Source organism: Ailuropoda melanoleuca, chromosome 1 (assembly GCF_002007445.2).
Source record: "Ailuropoda melanoleuca isolate Jingjing chromosome 1, ASM200744v2, whole genome shotgun sequence".
In the NCBI taxonomy this organism is placed as follows: Eukaryota; Metazoa; Chordata; class Mammalia; order Carnivora; family Ursidae; genus Ailuropoda; species Ailuropoda melanoleuca.
This window is the reverse complement of record NC_048218.1, coordinates 205,942,033-205,957,715: the sequence shown is the minus strand read 5'-3', so window position 1 is coordinate 205,957,715 and position 15,683 is coordinate 205,942,033. Positions and strand designations below refer to the sequence as shown.

At 54.6% G+C, this 15,683-nt stretch overlaps 1 protein-coding gene across 2 annotated transcripts; it reads left to right on the top strand.

The window, feature by feature from the left end:
• Positions 1-132: 132 nt before the first annotated feature.
• Positions 133-6,558, top strand: ZNF467 (zinc finger protein 467). 2 transcript variants are annotated; one of them, XM_034639285.1, is made up of 5 exons: positions 133-489; positions 795-870; positions 1,388-1,504; positions 2,305-2,418; positions 4,803-6,558. In XM_034639285.1, the coding sequence occupies exons 2-5, from the start codon at positions 837-839 to the stop codon at positions 6,299-6,301; spliced, it is 1,764 nt and encodes a 587-aa protein (XP_034495176.1). In that variant the 5' UTR covers positions 133-489; positions 795-836; the 3' UTR covers positions 6,302-6,558. The 2 variants fall into 2 exon arrangements, with proteins under 2 accessions (XP_034495176.1, XP_034495172.1); XM_034639281.1 differs by having other exon boundaries at positions 133-549.
• The last annotated feature ends 9,125 nt before the right edge of the window (positions 6,559-15,683 follow it).

Below are 15,683 nucleotides of genomic sequence, written 5' to 3'. Positions count from 1 at the left end.
GAGGAGCCGGAGGGGCGGGGCAGGGGCGGAGCTGGGGAGCCGGCCAGATTCGGTGGGGAGAGAGGGCGGAAGGCAGAGGGAGTCGGAGAAGGGAGGGGCAGAGGGAAGGCTGCCAGAGAGATGGGGGGGGAGGGGAGTCTGAAGGGGGAGGGGCAGGGAACCCGCTGGAGGAGGAGCTGGTAAGGGGGCTCGAGGGCGGGGTGTCCCTGCCAGGGGAAGCCCTGAGGCGGAGGGACGATGGTTTTGAGGTAGGGTTTTGGGGAGAGGAAGCAAGAGCCATTTCCTGCCTTCAGCAAAGACCCTCCTCTGAGGGCCTCCCCCACCAGTTGCCCAACAGTGACACTCACCTCCGCCCCTCCGCTGGCTCCTATTTCACCAGCTCCTGCAGTGACAGCTGGAGGGCCCAGGAGATGAAGTTCCCGCTCCCCACCCCGGTCTTCCACTCTCCACCCACTCCCCAGAGAATCGATTGATTCCTGAGGTCCCCAGGCAAGGGCACTGGGGGCCGGGGAGCACTGGTGGGCTGGGCCTGCTTCAGAGACCCACCAGGTGAGGGTAGGGGTGCAGCTGATTTCTGGAGCTGACCAGAGCCTGCAGAAGTGGCTTCAAGGCCTTGGCCTTCAAAGATCTCTTTGCTTTCTGAAACCCATCTTCCCTCATTCCCCTTACCTGTACCTGGGGACATCACCTTTGGAGCTCCTGGGGATTGCTGATGGGGAGAGGTTGGGTAGAGCCAAGGCCCAGGTGGCAGCTGTCCGGAGAAGAATGTGAACAAGGATGTGTTTTCTCCTTAGGGTGTGTGGCCTGATTCCCAGGAGGAGCTACCCTGGGTTGCCATGAGAGAGACCTTTGAGGCCCTCAGCTCCCTGGGTGAGCCAGCAGCACTCAAGGAACGTGGGTGGGCGGGAGGCAGGATTCAGGGGCACCCTGGGCCTGCTGCTTCCCTACCATTCGTGGTAGTCAGGAGATGGCAACCCTGAGACCCCAGAGACCCCCAGGGAGCCTGTAGGGCAGCCTCAGCTCCACCAGGGTCTATTTCCATGCCTGGCCCTGTGGAGGCTGTGCCCGATTTGTACCCTCACATGCGCACATGCTGTGCCGGATTGTATGCGCACATGCGCACATGGGGACTCACAGAGCACCGGATATTTAAATCTGTTCTCTTCCTTCACCTCCCCTTGACTCAGTGCAAAGGGACTGAGGTGGATACCTGGACAGGCTGCTGGGGAGCCTGGCTGTCCCCTGTCATGCTGGCTAGAGACCCTTCCTTCCTGAGCAAGTTGGAACAAGCCCCTGAGCTGTGTTTGGAAAGGGAAAGAGCCCCTCTCTTTGATCACCTGTTCTGTACTAGACGCTTTACTTGGTTCCATCCTTCTGCCTGTAACAGGATTCTCTGTGGGACAGCCGGAAATGGCCCCCCAAAGTGAGCCTGGGGAAGGGTCCCATAATAACCAGGAGCAGATGTGCCCTTCCAGGGAAGACAGCATGCTGGGCACGTGCTCTGGTAAGTAGGTGGGGACCGTGAGCAGTGGCTTGGGGTGGGATCTACCTTTCCTTCTTCATCAACTATTTGTTGAGCACTTACTAAATGCCAGGGTGCTATTCTCCATATTTGGAATACCTAAGTGACCAAATAAAGATCCCTACCTTCCAGGAGCTTAATCTTAGGGCAGAAAGTCAGCAAACAACAAATACAAAAATAAATGTACTTATAAATTGTGTCAGAAGGGGATATATGCTATGGGGAAGGGCCCGAGGTGGGGGTGGGGTGGGCTGCTGCATTAAATAGTGTGAGAGTGAGAGTAGGCCCCGTTGGGAAGGTAAGACTTGAGCAGATTTGGAAGAGGTGAGGAAGGTGGCTAAGGAGCTCCCAGAGGGAGAAGACGCGGAAAGTAGGCCCACGTCTGGCTTCTTGACATTCTGATCTTGCACAAGGATTTGCCTGGCACTTGGGTCCATCTGGTGGCTGGGAGGTCTGCAGCTGTCCTCCTAGGAGTCCTATGCAAGCCTCAGGGCAGGGACCTTTCCTTGCTTCCACTACCTCCCACACATATTCCAGAAGCTTCTCACAGCTGTGGCTCTCACCACCTGCACAGCCTTTGCTTGCAGCTGCCCCTGTTTGAAGGAGCCTGAGGCTGCCCGGGGGCGGCTGAGAGTTCAGTCCCTGCAGGTATGATGTGGGACACGATCCTGCCGGTGGGGCTGGGACTGGGGTTTCAAAAGCCCCTGCTTGATAGCCCCAGTGGGGACCTCTGTCCGGCTGTGATGTCTTTGGAATCCTTGAGGTAGCCTGTTCTCTGCCAGGGCACGAGGCCCCCAGACCAGAGGAAGGCACCCACACGGAAGAAGCTCAAGCCCCCTGCAGAGGAGGCCCGCCATGTGCACCACAGAAGGCCGAGCCCAGGGGCTCCTGCCCAGGTAAGTCTGCCTACCTCTCCAGCCCACCTGGGGCCCAGGCATCAGGGACAGGGGCTTTGTCAACTCCCAGCTGCTATCTGATGAGGCAGCCACTTCAGGCCCTTCCAACTTAAGATGAATCAGTCCCTGGCCCCTTTCTGCTGTAGAGCTTCCGCCCCCAGAGGGAACTCCACACCACAGAAGACAGAACTCAGAGAGGCTGGTCACCCAGAGAAACTGACCCTCACCTCAACATCCTCTACAAGTCTTCTCCTCCCACCTCCCCCTGCCTACGTGTGTACTTGCTGACTTGACTTGAATTACCATTGCCATGAAGACCTACCTTTTCATTGACTCCCCCCAGACAAGCTCCCTCCCCCAAATCTCCACTGGTCTCACTGGTACCCAAATGCTCCAAATCCGTTGTACTGGGCTCATCTCCCCCACACCCAGGGTGATGGAACAGTTGATTTCTCTCTCCACAATGCTGCCATCACTCCCTTCCACTACCAGCACGCTTAGCACCTTCTGCCTGACTGCTATCGTTTATTCCAGGGGTTTATTCAGTGCCTGTTGGGTCTAGGCTGTGTTAGGCAGAAGGGAATGAGATTGCCCCTAGGTTGACACAGACTTGGTTTGAATCCTTCCTCCCCATTTCCTTACGAGTGACCTTAGATAGGCTCCTTCACCTCCAGGAGCTTGCTTGTTCACCTGTGAGCAGGGAGATGAGTCACTTCATGGTTGCTGTGAAGCTTTGGGACAGTGGACAGACGGGGTGTCATCTGTGGTTGGCACTCAATAAATGGTGGCAATCCTCATTTTTATTAGACACATACAGAAATGGAACACAAGACGTCTGCCTTTCAGAAGCTAAAATCTAGCTGAGATGACATTAATTTGAATAGAATAAGGAATTAAAAGAACAAATATAAATAAAGCCACATTGCAAGGCCATGTAGCGGCGTTAACAGTTAAGTGCTATAGGTAGATAAGAGATCCTTACCTGCTGGATTTGTCAGAGATTTTGGGGGTCTGTGCTACATTTTGAGGGAGGTGTAGACATCAGCTCTGATGGTGGGGTGGAGGGTAGGAAAACATTCTAGGCTGAGAAGAGACTTTAATACAGAAAAGTTGACATGTGGCTGGGGTTAGAGCAGACCAGTTTGTCTGCAGAAGAGCGTTTATGCCTGGAGGTAGTAAGAAAGTTGGTCTAGGTAGAACTTATTTTATCCTGTAAATGATAGGGAGCTATTGATGGTTCTTGAGTAGAAGAGTGGCGCAATGAAAATGAAAGCAGTATCACAATAGGATAAATAGTTGTTTGGAACTGATGGATCGGTGAAAGAAATTGGGAGTAAATCTGTGATAGTCCGTGTGCGCATGTCCAATAGTGTTCAGGCTATTTCAGACTTTCAGAGCCAGACAGCAACTCAGATCATCTGGTTCAAGGGCTCTTAAACAAGAATGACTTTGGGAGCTTTAAAGAAAGAGAACCCATTCATGCACGCTGCTCCCACAGATGCATTTGGTAAAAGTCCCCAGGAGAGTATGATGTGGTGCCATGTTTAGGAACCGTGAACTAATACAGCCCTTCTATCTAAGCAAACTAACAGAGTGAGCTCAGAGCAGTAACAGAGGTAAGTGAACCAAGGTCACAGTACTGGCTAGTGGCAGAGGAGAACCCAAGTAGACACTCCCAGTCTGGGTCCTGAGCTCCTTTCTCTTGGCTCGACCATTGCAGTGCCCAAGAGGGGCAAAGCTCCAGTGGGACCACCTCAAACCTGCTCCCCCAGAAGGCACTCCCTGCTTCTCCAGAGTTGGCACTGTTCACTGGTTCCCCAATTCCTGTAAACTCCATCCTCCTCTTCCTAAACTGGGATTTCCCACCTGGCTCCAGAGGCAAGAATGAAGGGAGTTAGGGGCAGGGGGAGCCTTGGAGAGGCAGCTCCGTAGCCACCAGAGGGGAGTTAGAGCTGCTCAGCTCATGGGAGACTGTGGTTCCAGAAAGGGCTGCAAGATCTGGGGGAGCCAACAACGTGAGCAGATGAACCTAGAGTGAAGCCTGAGGACTGAACTTGGAGCCACGTCTATCTTCGGGGACACACAAGCACACTGTGCCTCTGCAGGAGAGGCAGGGAAAACACTCCTCCGCCCGCGCCCGCGGAAGCGTAAGAGACCGCCCCCCGGAGGAGCTGGGGGCTCTCACCAGCTTCCCGGGCTGCAAGGAACCAAGGAGGAGGACTGAACGGTGACCTTCGGATTTGGTCATTCCCCGGAAACTTCCAGTAGAATGGAGAGAACAAAAGCCAGACTGCGGGGCTCCAGAAGTGGTGGTCCCATTGGCAAATAAACGTGGCATAAATAAAAGTGGGGCTTAATTGGCTCGTCTGGTTTTGACTTTTCAGGGGATGAGTGGATGATACGGAAGGTGAAGGTGGAGGAGGACGATCAGGAGGCAGAAGAGGAGGTCGAATGGCCCCAGCATCTGTCATTACTCCCCGGCCCTTTTCCGGCGCCGGACCTGGGGCCTCTGGCCGCCGCGTACAAGCTGGAGCCCGGGGCCCCAGGGGCACTGGACGGACTCGCGCTGGCCGGCTGGGCCCCGACCTCGGAGAAGCCCTATGGCTGCGGGGAGTGCGAGCGGCGGTTCCGGGACCAGCTGACTTTGCGGCTGCACCAGAGGCTGCACCGCGGCGAGGGCCCCTGCGCCTGCCCGGACTGCGGCCGCAGCTTCGCGCAGCGCGCGCACATGCTGCTGCACCTGCGCAGCCACCTCGGCGAGCGGCCTTTCCCCTGCTCCGAGTGCGACAAGCGCTTCAGCAAGAAGGCCCACCTGACCCGCCACCTGCGTACGCACACCGGCGAGCGGCCCTACCCGTGCGCCGAGTGCGGCAAGCGCTTCAGCCAGAAGATACACCTGGGCTCGCACCAGAAGACGCACACGGGCGAGCGGCCCTTCCCCTGCACCGAGTGCGAGAAGCGCTTTCGCAAAAAGACGCACCTGATCCGCCACCAGCGCATCCACACGGGCGAGAGGCCCTACCAGTGCGCGCAGTGCTCGCGCAGCTTCACGCACAAGCAGCACTTGGTGCGGCACCAAAGGGTGCACGAGGCGGCCGGCCGCGCCCCATCTTCCCCCGACGCGCCCGCTTCGCCGGGTTCCCCTGCCCCGTCCCCCACCCCGTCCCCTCCCGGGCCCAAGCCTTTCTCCTGCTCCGAGTGCGGCCTGAGCTTCGGCTGGAAGAAGAACCTCGCCACGCACCAGCGTCTGCACCGCGCCGGGGGGCGCCCCTTTGGGTGCGACGAGTGCGCGCTGGGCACCACGGTGGACCCCGCTGCTGCCGAGCCCTTGGCCTGCGCGCCCGGAGACACCCCGGCGACCCAGGGGGCTCCCGCCAGCGAGCGGTCCTCCTGCGCGGACTGCGGGCGCGGCTTAGCCCACGGGCAGCACCTGGCGCGGCACCGCCGCGTGCACCCAGACGAGAGGCCCTTCGCCTGCGCTCAATGTGGCCGCCGCTTCGGCTCGAGGCCCAATCTGGTCGCGCACTCCAGAGCCCACAGCGGCGCCAGGCCTTTCGCCTGTGCGCAGTGCGGCCGCCGCTTCAGCCGCAAGTCGCACCTGGGCCGCCACCAGGCGGTGCACACGGGCAGTCGGCCCCACGCCTGCGCCGTCTGCGCCCGCAGCTTCAGCTCCAAAACCAACCTGGTGCGCCACCAGGCCATCCACACCGGCTCCCGCCCCTTCTCCTGCCCGCAGTGCGGCAAGAGCTTCAGCCGCAAGACCCACCTGGTGCGGCACCAGCGCATTCACGGCGAAGCCGCCCACCCGGCCCCCGACGCCGACCTCTCGGCCCCAGCCTGGCCCGCTCCCACAGAGGTAACAGCGCCCCCCCTCTTCTTCTGAGCCTTGTTCTCTCCAGGACCCTTCCTTGGCTCGCTGGTTGGAGAGACCCACGCTGGAGATCTTCTGGACGGCGGGCAGGATGGCCTGGGCCCCGACGGCTCTTCTTCCCTCTTTATCTTGCTGGAGAGAAGTCCGGAAAAGATAACCAGCTTTGACGTTCTGTGACAAAGACAATGTTAAGAGTGAACCCTTGCTGGGAACAGTTCAGGTGTGAGTCCCGAAAAGAATCCCCCCAAGAGACCCCATCAGAAAGCAGACATTTGNCCCCCCCTCATTCTGCCAAGGACTGACTGGGTCAGGAGCCTCTCCAGGGGGAGTGAAAGAATGGATATGTGTGTACTTAAAGCGTCATTAAAATTAAATTCTGAAGGTTCTGGGGCTGTTAAATGAGCACAGGGTGGGAGCCCCTGACTCTTCTCATCCACTGCCCCACCTCAATCCTCCCCCAGAGGACCATCCCTTCCTATGTGGGGTGAGCTAAATTTAGCCAGGCGCTGGTAATGGGCTCTACCAAATGCAAATATAACAGAGTTAACTGTTAAGCCGCTGTCCTGCTCCCTGCTTCTAGCTCAGACATCTGATGGAAGATGGACATGCACTTCTCATGGCGGGTGTTGAGGCTACAGCTGTAGGGAATGCAGAGAGGGGCAGGGTGCCCTTTGGCCATTCCCATGGAGATGGCACGCCGAACCGTGAGCTCTGGAACTCTCCCGGGGGTATCTCAGAACTGCAGCCCACCTGCCGCCCTGCCTGGCAGCGTGAGGAAGGACATGAGCAGCAGATGAAGGTTATTTCCCCAACACCATTTTCCTAAGTTCTGGCTTTATGACAGATGCCCGATCCAGATGTCTCTGTAGCTGCATGTGCCTGGCTGGCCAGCAGGCTGGCTGGCTGGTGGTGAAGGGGAGTGGAGGATGATGGGAAACATGCTGGACTTGGAGAAGGCTCGGGTCTAACCCCTCCTGTACCTCTCATAGGACTTGGAGCAGAGCATTCATTTTCTTGCGACTCTGCTTTCTCATTACTGTAGATTGTCGGTTGATGAGGGCTGAGGCCATTTCCAACTCTAGCATTACCATCACCAAAAATAACCCTAGCCAATATTTATTGGGTGCCTTCTGCCTGCCAAGCACTACACTAGGCACTGGGAAACAATAGTAAGCAAGACAGACAGACTTGCAAAAGATGTCAGAAATCCTCAGCTAGGGCGAGCCCAGAGGGCTTTGCGGGTGTGTGGTGAGGGCATCCCAAATCTAGGAAAGGCCAAGGGAGGTTGGCAGGATGAAGACATCTCTACCGTGAGGCCTGAAGAATGAGCACGAGGAGCCAGGTGAAGGGGGAGATTGGAGAAGAGAGGGCACGCAGAGGGCCAAAGTCCAGCACAGGGGCACGGAGAGTGAGCACTGAATAAGAGGCCCAAGTAGCCCGAGAAAGAGGACGAGGATGGGCAGACTAGGAAAGCCTTCAGCACGGATCAGGGAGCTCAGACTTTATCCAGGGGCAGTGGGAAGCCATGGAAGGGCCTGGGCAGGGCAGGACTAGGAGGACGTTGACACGGATGCATTTTAGAAAGATGACCAGCTGCCTGTAGAGGATGGGCTGGCAGGAGGCAGGGAGGCTAGAAACCAGCCCATCAGCAATCCCGGTGACAGGTGGTGGGGCCTGTGGACCATGGTGGCGCCAGAGAAGATGGAAAGAAGTAAAAGACCGAAGAGACACTTACCAGGCACACTTACCAGGCACGGGGTGAGTTGCCCAGTGTGGAGAGGGAGGTAGAGGGTGGTGATGTCGGCGTGATTTCTGCTTGACGACTGACTACCCGACAGCAGCGCTCCCCTGAGATGGGCAACACGGGAGGAGGAGCAGCCTTGGCTCTGTGGAGTGGGTGCAACCAGTGCATGCCCAGTAGGAAGCAGGCCATGTGGGGGCAGAGCTCCAGAAGGGTCTGGGCTGGAGAGAGGTCTGAGGCCCATCGACAGGTTTCTCAAGCTACGGGGCAGTGGATGGTTGGTGAGAAGCGAGTGTGGAGTGAGTGTGGAGGGGGCCTGGGACAGAACCCCTGGGACACTCCCGTTCAGGAGATGGCATGCAGAGAAGCCTGGAAAGATCGGGGGCGTGCAGTGCCACAGAGTGGAAAGGAAAGCCCCGAGATGCACAGTGGGGCTGAGGAAAGGCAGTGTTTCTGGAAAGAGGAGGAAGTCAGCAGCTGAAGGGGGTCGAGAGAAAAAGTAATAAGAACTTCCGAATCCTCTGGATTTTGCAGCAAGGAGATCGCTGGCAGCCTCGCTGAGAGCTGCTTCTGGGGCAGTGGGGACAGAATTCGGGTTGCGACAGGGAATCACAAATGCACAGTCCCCTAGAAGGTAGGAGAAAATGAGACCAAGGCGCCGGCAGACGACTGAGGTGGCACGGGAGGCCCTTTGACGGTGAGACAAAGGAAGGAGGACACGTGGCTGTGAAAGCAGGGAGTTTAGCTTTTGTGGCCAAGAACGAGTAGGTGACTCCCCGTGACTGTGGCTGTGAGGCCACAAATAGGAGCCACTGAGTTTGGCCCCAGCAGCATTTTAAATACTTGGAAATTTCACTTGAAACTCTGGACTTCCAGTTCATCTTGGGAACAGCTGGAAGACGCAGCGACTAGTGGCTGGAGCTGAGCGCAAGTTGGCCTCTTCAGACATAGAAGAGGGGGCGCTGTGTGTTGTTTTCTACATAGAAATAGTACATTTGTGCTTTACTTCACATGCTGGAATGTGGTTCTAAGGTAAAAAGGTAGANGGCTGTGCTCTCTGGAGTTGCCTCCCGGGCCTCCCAGGCACTGAACTTGTGATTCCTGCTAAAAAAAGTAATCTCACAGACTTTGAAAATCAAACACATGAAAGCGACATTTATGTTGGTTACACCAATGTTTATATTTCTCTAAACATTCTGGAATTCTTGTGTAAAAACAACTTTTAGGGGCGCCTGGGTGGCTCAGTTGGTTCAAATATCTGACTCCGGATTTTGGCTCAGGTCATGATCTCAGGGTCCTGAGACAGAGCCCCACGTTGGGCTCCATGCTGGGCATGAAGCCTGCTTAAGATTCTTTTGCTCCTGGGGTGCCTGGGTGGCTCAGTCGGTTGAGAATCTGACTCTGGATTTGGGCTCAGGTCGTGATCTGGGGGTCGTGAGAGCTTCCTCTGCACCCAGCAGGGAGTCCACTTGGGATTCTCCTCCCCCCTCTCCTTCTGCCCCTCCCCCTGCTCATGCAAGGGTGCATGCTCTTTTTCACGAGTAAATAAATAAATCTTTAAAAAAAAAAAACCCAAGATTCTTTCGCTCCCTCTCCCTCTGTCCTTCCCTCCATGCTCGTGCTCGCTCTCTCTCTTAACAAAAAGAAAAAAAAATTAGCTTTTAGATCCTGCAGCATACGTGGGGAGAACGACCATGTGCCAGACATTTACAGGACTTCCCATTCTCTTGAATCTTCTTGACAAGGTGTATCTTTGGCCTTTGAGTTTGTTTGCCAATAGTCAAGGCATTTAATGTCGAGCCTGGTGGTCGTCAAAACAGGAGACGATGCTCAAAACCGCAGTGTGTCTGCAGTGAGAGACTGGGATCCCTGAGGGCTGCTTCCGGGGAGGGGCTCCGAGCGGAACAGTGGCTGTCTCACCGATAGGATCCACCCCCCACACCACCCCCGGGGGGGGGGGGGGAGCCAGCCCAGGTATGACCATCCTGGTAAAGCATCTACCTTTTTACCTTAGAACCACACCCCCCCCCCCCCCCCCCAGCTGTCCCAGCCACAGACAAACATGGAGGCGTTTAGCCACATTACGTGGCCGTCAGGAATTTATGCTGGACACGAGAGATGAATGTCAAGGAAATGCCACGTAAGCGCTGAGTGGCTCTGTGGCTCTGAAGACTGGAGAGAACAGAGTGGAAGATGTGGGCCTGAACACAGAGCTGGGCAGAGACAGGGTCCGGCCCAGGCAAGGAGGGAGGGAGAGGATGGCTCGAACCCCGCCTTCTCCCCACACGCCTCTCTCCCACACCCCTTGAAGCCCCGTGGGGTCCTCCGGTCCTGCTCTCTCACAGCCAGTGACCTTCCCCCTCTCTCCTAACTGCCACAGAAACTGTGATTCCCAAACTTTCCTTTTAACATGGCAAAATCTACATCACACGAAATGGACCATTTTAACCATTTGAAGCATACACTTCAGTAGCATTAAGTATATTCACAATGTTCTGTAAACAGCACAGCTATGTTTCTAGAACATTTTCATCCCAAACAGAAACTCTGTCCCATTGTGGTTTTTGTCATGGCATATGTCACTAAGGTTACCGTTGGGGTCAGGGAGAGGACAGTACAGGCCTGTGGTGTTAGCAGGGGGTTAGGGGGGAGGCTGCCCTAGAACCCGGCCTGCAGTCCTGGTAGCTGGGAGAATGACCTCCACATCCCCACAGCTGCCAACAGGTTAGAAAACTCTCTTCCATCCCACAGATCTGAGTTCTAGCACGTGAGGGAGATGGGGTCCAAACTCACTTGCCACCAAAGTAGAGGATATCCAGCAGGTTTCCCTGAACAGTAATAGTCCACAGAGATGACAAACACCGCGGAGGCCTGACCCCCACCAGGTGTCCACCTAGTCCTTCCTCTTGGCCTCGATTTTATTACAGTCCTCAGGCCTCTCTGTATCCCAGCTCCACTGCATCTCAAATGGATGGGCTGGAACCACTACCTTATTGCTATCATTTTCCAGGACTGTTGGTGGCCATCACCACTCACGTGATCTGTACACATAAGAGCAAGGGACTCAGTCCGGATTGACAAACCCTTCCCCTCCTCTAGGTCTCCTGGGCTCCCACCTCCCTCCTATCCCAAACTCCTAACCTCCAACTGACCTAACTGGGAGATCTTAGAATGCAGCCCCAGAGCCATTCTGGTGATGACTGTGGTGCCGGCGGAGGCAGAGAAAGATGAAGAACCGTGTTGGCCTCCTGCATCAGAGCATAGTGGTGAACAGAAGACGGTGCTTCTTACCTGCCTGGGACTTCAGGACCATCGCCAACGGCTCCACTGCTCCTTCTAGCATGAATACCAATGAGCGGGGGCACTCCGTGCCTGTGCTGTTGCTGCTTGTCACCTTGGGCAGGAGGGGAGAGGGTCAGTGAAGGAACCAGCCTGGCGTGCTGCAGATAAACACATGGCCAGTGTACTCAGACTGTTGCTATTGTCTTTCTAGATGACGCCAGGCTTGGGAAATTAAATTAGTGCTAAAGACGGTGTTTGGCAGCAATGAAATGAGCAAAATGAAGTGGGTAAACATATGAGATACTTAATCCAGGCTTTAGTCAAGTCTGCCTAGCCCATGTTAGTAAGACAAAGAAACTTCCGTGTGGCCTGACCTCCCGTTTCTTCTCCCCCTCCATCGGTAGGGCTGGACAAGTGGACCCGCTGGTCAGTGGGACCTGCCAGACATCCCTATGAATCTTACCTCAAAAAGACTCCATGCGTTTCCCCAGGCTTGGTCAACCTAGCAGGCAGGGACACTCTGGATTTTTATCTTCTACCCATTAAGATTGGCTGAGCTTTCATGTCTACACAGCCTTGTGCAAACACTGTAGGAATTCAAGGAAAGATCTTGCCCTCGTGGCATTTAGAGTCCAGAAGAGAAGACCAGCCATGGGTTGCTCTGGGGCCCAGCATTCTGGCTGCTCCAGGAGACTCCAAAGAAATAAAAGCCAACATCCTGACTCACAAACCTGAGCCTTAGGGAGAGAAGGCTTGAGCTTCACAAAACCCCCAGACCCTTCCATGTGGTGGTATGGCCCAGCCATGAGCACAGGACAAGGGGAGGGCGCGGGCCAGAGCAGTCAGGGTCGGCTTGGTACGTACGAGGCTCCCAAGTGAGTCTTGAAGGATGCCAGCACCGGAGCAGACAGAGAGGAGGTGGGAGAATCCAGAACAATCCAAGATGGCGGGTAATTAAGTGCTGAGCTGTGCAGTCAGGCTCGATGCCCCCGGAGGTCAGGTATTTTGGGGTTGTCTAGCTCAGCGTCAGTGCACAGCAAACCCACGTCTCTGGCACCTCTGCTGATGGGACATCAGATGATCGGGACTCCTTTCTTCCACAGCACTTCACAGAGCCAGCTGCCGGGGCAACACACCTCTCTGGATCAGCCGCTCCAAAGCAGCTACTGAGGGTTGGAGCAGGTGGTATGAGAGGGGTTTGCCATTACTACCACTAGTAATACTCGTAGCTAATATTTACCTAACACTTGCTGTGTGCCAGGCCCCGACCTGAGTTCTTCATATGAGTGTGTGTGTGTGTATGTGTGTGTGTATACAAACGCAGCCAATCTTCACAATAACTACCATTATTATCTCCACTCTATAGATGAGGAAACTGACGCACAGAGCAAGTAAGTCATTTGAATGAGGACATTCATTCATTCAACAAACATGAATGGGGCACCTGCTATGTGTCTGGCACTGTGAGATGCTGGGAATAACAGTCATAAATTAAAATATCTTGAACACTTACTTTGTACTAAGTACTCCACAATTAAGGGTTTTGCAGGGGCTGCTCCCTTTTCCTCACTACCACCCTATGAGTGGGCATCATTGTCCTTGGTTTACTTTTTCTGAGGAGGTAAAAGAGGCTCAGAGAGTCTAAGTCACTTGCTCACAATCACACGGCAGTACATGATGAAAGCATCCCAGTGGTTTGGTTCTAGAGCTGGTCCTTTAAAAACAAAACAAAACAAAACAAAAAAAGATCGTTTTGAGTCATAGTAAGATACACATAGCCTGAACAGATACCATCTTAACCCTTTGTGGGGGTACGGTTCAGCGGCATTCAGTGAGTTCACATTGCTGAGCGACGGTCGTGTCCATCCACCTCCTGAACTCTCCTCGTCTTGTGTGATGGTTCCTTTTATGTGCCAACTTGGCTGGGCCATGGTGCCCATATGTTAGGCCGAATATTATTCTGGATGTTTCTTGGAGGGTGTGATGGGATGAGATTAACATTTAAATAGGTGGACTTTGAGGAACGCTACTTGCCCTTCATGACATGGGTGGGCTTCACCCAACCAGCTGAAGGCATGAGTGGAGCCAAGCCTGACCTTCTCTGGGTAACAACCATGATCTGCAGTATAGGCCCTTGCTTGGGTCTCCAGCCTGCTGGCCTCCCCTGCAGAGTCTGACTGGCAGCTTCCATAATCACGTAAGCCAGTTCCTTATAACAAACCTTTCTCTCTCTCTATGCACATCCTATTAGTTCTGTTTCTCTACAGAACTCTGGCTGATACATCTTGCAAAACTGAAATTCTGTACCTATTAAATGACAGCTCCCCAGGCACTCCCCACCCTCTAGTCCCTGGCAACCACTATGCTACTGTCTGTCTCTACGAATTTGACCACTCTCCCTCAGATAAGTAGAATCACACAATATTAGTTTTTTGGGACGGGCTTATCTCACTCAGCGTAATGTTCTTGAGGTTCACTCGTGCTGTCTCGTGTGGCAGCATCTCCTTCCTTCTTTGAGGCTGAATAATAGTCCATCGTAGGTACATATCACATTTTATCAACTCATCCATCAAGGGATGCCTGGGTTGCTTGCACCTCTTGGCTACTGTGAATAATACGACTAGGAACACGGATGTGCAAATATCTCTTTGTAGCCTTGTTTTCAGTTCTTTTGGGTGTACACCCAGGAGCGGAATTGCTAAACCGTAGGGCAGTTCTATTTTCAATTTTTGGAGGAAGCACCACAATTGCTCGGCACAGTGGCTGCGGCATTTTGCCTTCCCATCACCAGTGCACAACGGTTCCAATCTCTTCACATCTTCGCCAACACTCACTGTTTTCCGGTCTTTTGATAGTAGCCATTCTAATGAGTGTAAGTTGATCTCTCATGGTGGTCTTGATTTGCATTTTCCTAGGCCCCGTACTTCTGTACACCTGACTCTGCCACTTCCTTGCAGAGAGGATGCTCACATTCCTGGTCTTCAAGGAGCTCAAGTGGGTGGACCCAGTGGGTCAATGTATATGGGAAGTTATATGAAGAGTCCTGGGATGAAGGGTAGGAAGCAATGGGTCAGACCTGGAGGGTCGGGAGGGCCTCTCCGAGGAGGTGAGGTAACTTGCTGAGGCCATCCATGTCCCTTGGACTAGGCTCTCGGCCATGTGGTCACATTGCCCCACTGCATTAGTGCATGTGTGTCTCCTGGGAGAGAAAAAGGGGCTTCTGCCCCCGAGGCCCAAGACAGGAAGCCACATTTCCGGGTGGCACAGACCTGAGAAAAAACATGAAGCTGCTGAAAGTGGGCTTGAGCCTCTGTTGCAAAATGTTCTCCTTCCCGGAGCAACTGTGAGTTATGGAGTCACGCTGAGTGGTGAGAAGGCTGCCAGCTGTGATTTTTAGTAGTGAGGACTCGTCGCATGATAAGGCTTAGTCTCCATGGCAAACACATTTTGTAACATCCTGAACAGAGGCAGCGGGAAGAGGGGTTAGTGTCCAGCAAGTGCATCGCAGAGGGGATGCGGCAGGGTGGAGAGAGGCTCTGAGGAACACAAGGAAGGAAGGGTGTGTTCATGGAGCAGGTGGGTAGGAATCTGGGGCAAGAGCCTACATACCACAAATTTAGTGACGCTGCCCAGTTGGGGCCCATCTCCAGGCCCCGGGATTGAGACCTGCCTCCAAGTTGCTTGCCCAGCTTGCCGGCTCTGCTTGCTTCCCCTGCACGCGCACACACGCACGCACATGCACGCACACGCACGCACACACCCCGGAGTCGGCTACAGGGCTCCTTCACCAAAGGCACTGGAGTACTTCCCAGGGCTGCTGCAACAAAGTCCCACAAACTGGTTAACTGAGAAATGTATTCTCTCACAGTTCTGGAGGGTAGGAGTCCACCATCAGCGCCCTGCCCCTTTGAAGTTTCGGGGCGGGGTGGGGGTGGGGAGGATGCGTTCCAGGCCTCTCTCCCAGCTCCCGGTGTTACTGGCAATCCTTACCGGCCGTTCCTCGTCTTTGTGAAAATGCATAAAGGTAACCTTATTCAAAATGGAGTCTGAAAGTCACGGAGGGATGGTTCTCACGCACTACCACCCGCAGTAGCTCACCTCCTACAGCAGAAGTAAGATTTCCTCTCAGCCCCACAGCAGAAAGCTGCCCTCACCTGCAGCCAATGAGAGGTCGCCACTTCAACCTCCTGCAGCCAATGAGAGGTCACCACTCCAATCTCCTACAGCCAATGAGAGGTCACCATTTCAATCTCCTGCAGCCAATGAGAGGCCGCCACCACTCTGGGCTCCCATTTTCCTGCAATGAACTTTTGTTCGTAACACCACGTTCCCAAATTCCCCCTTTCCTGTATAAAAGTCAGGGTCCACCTT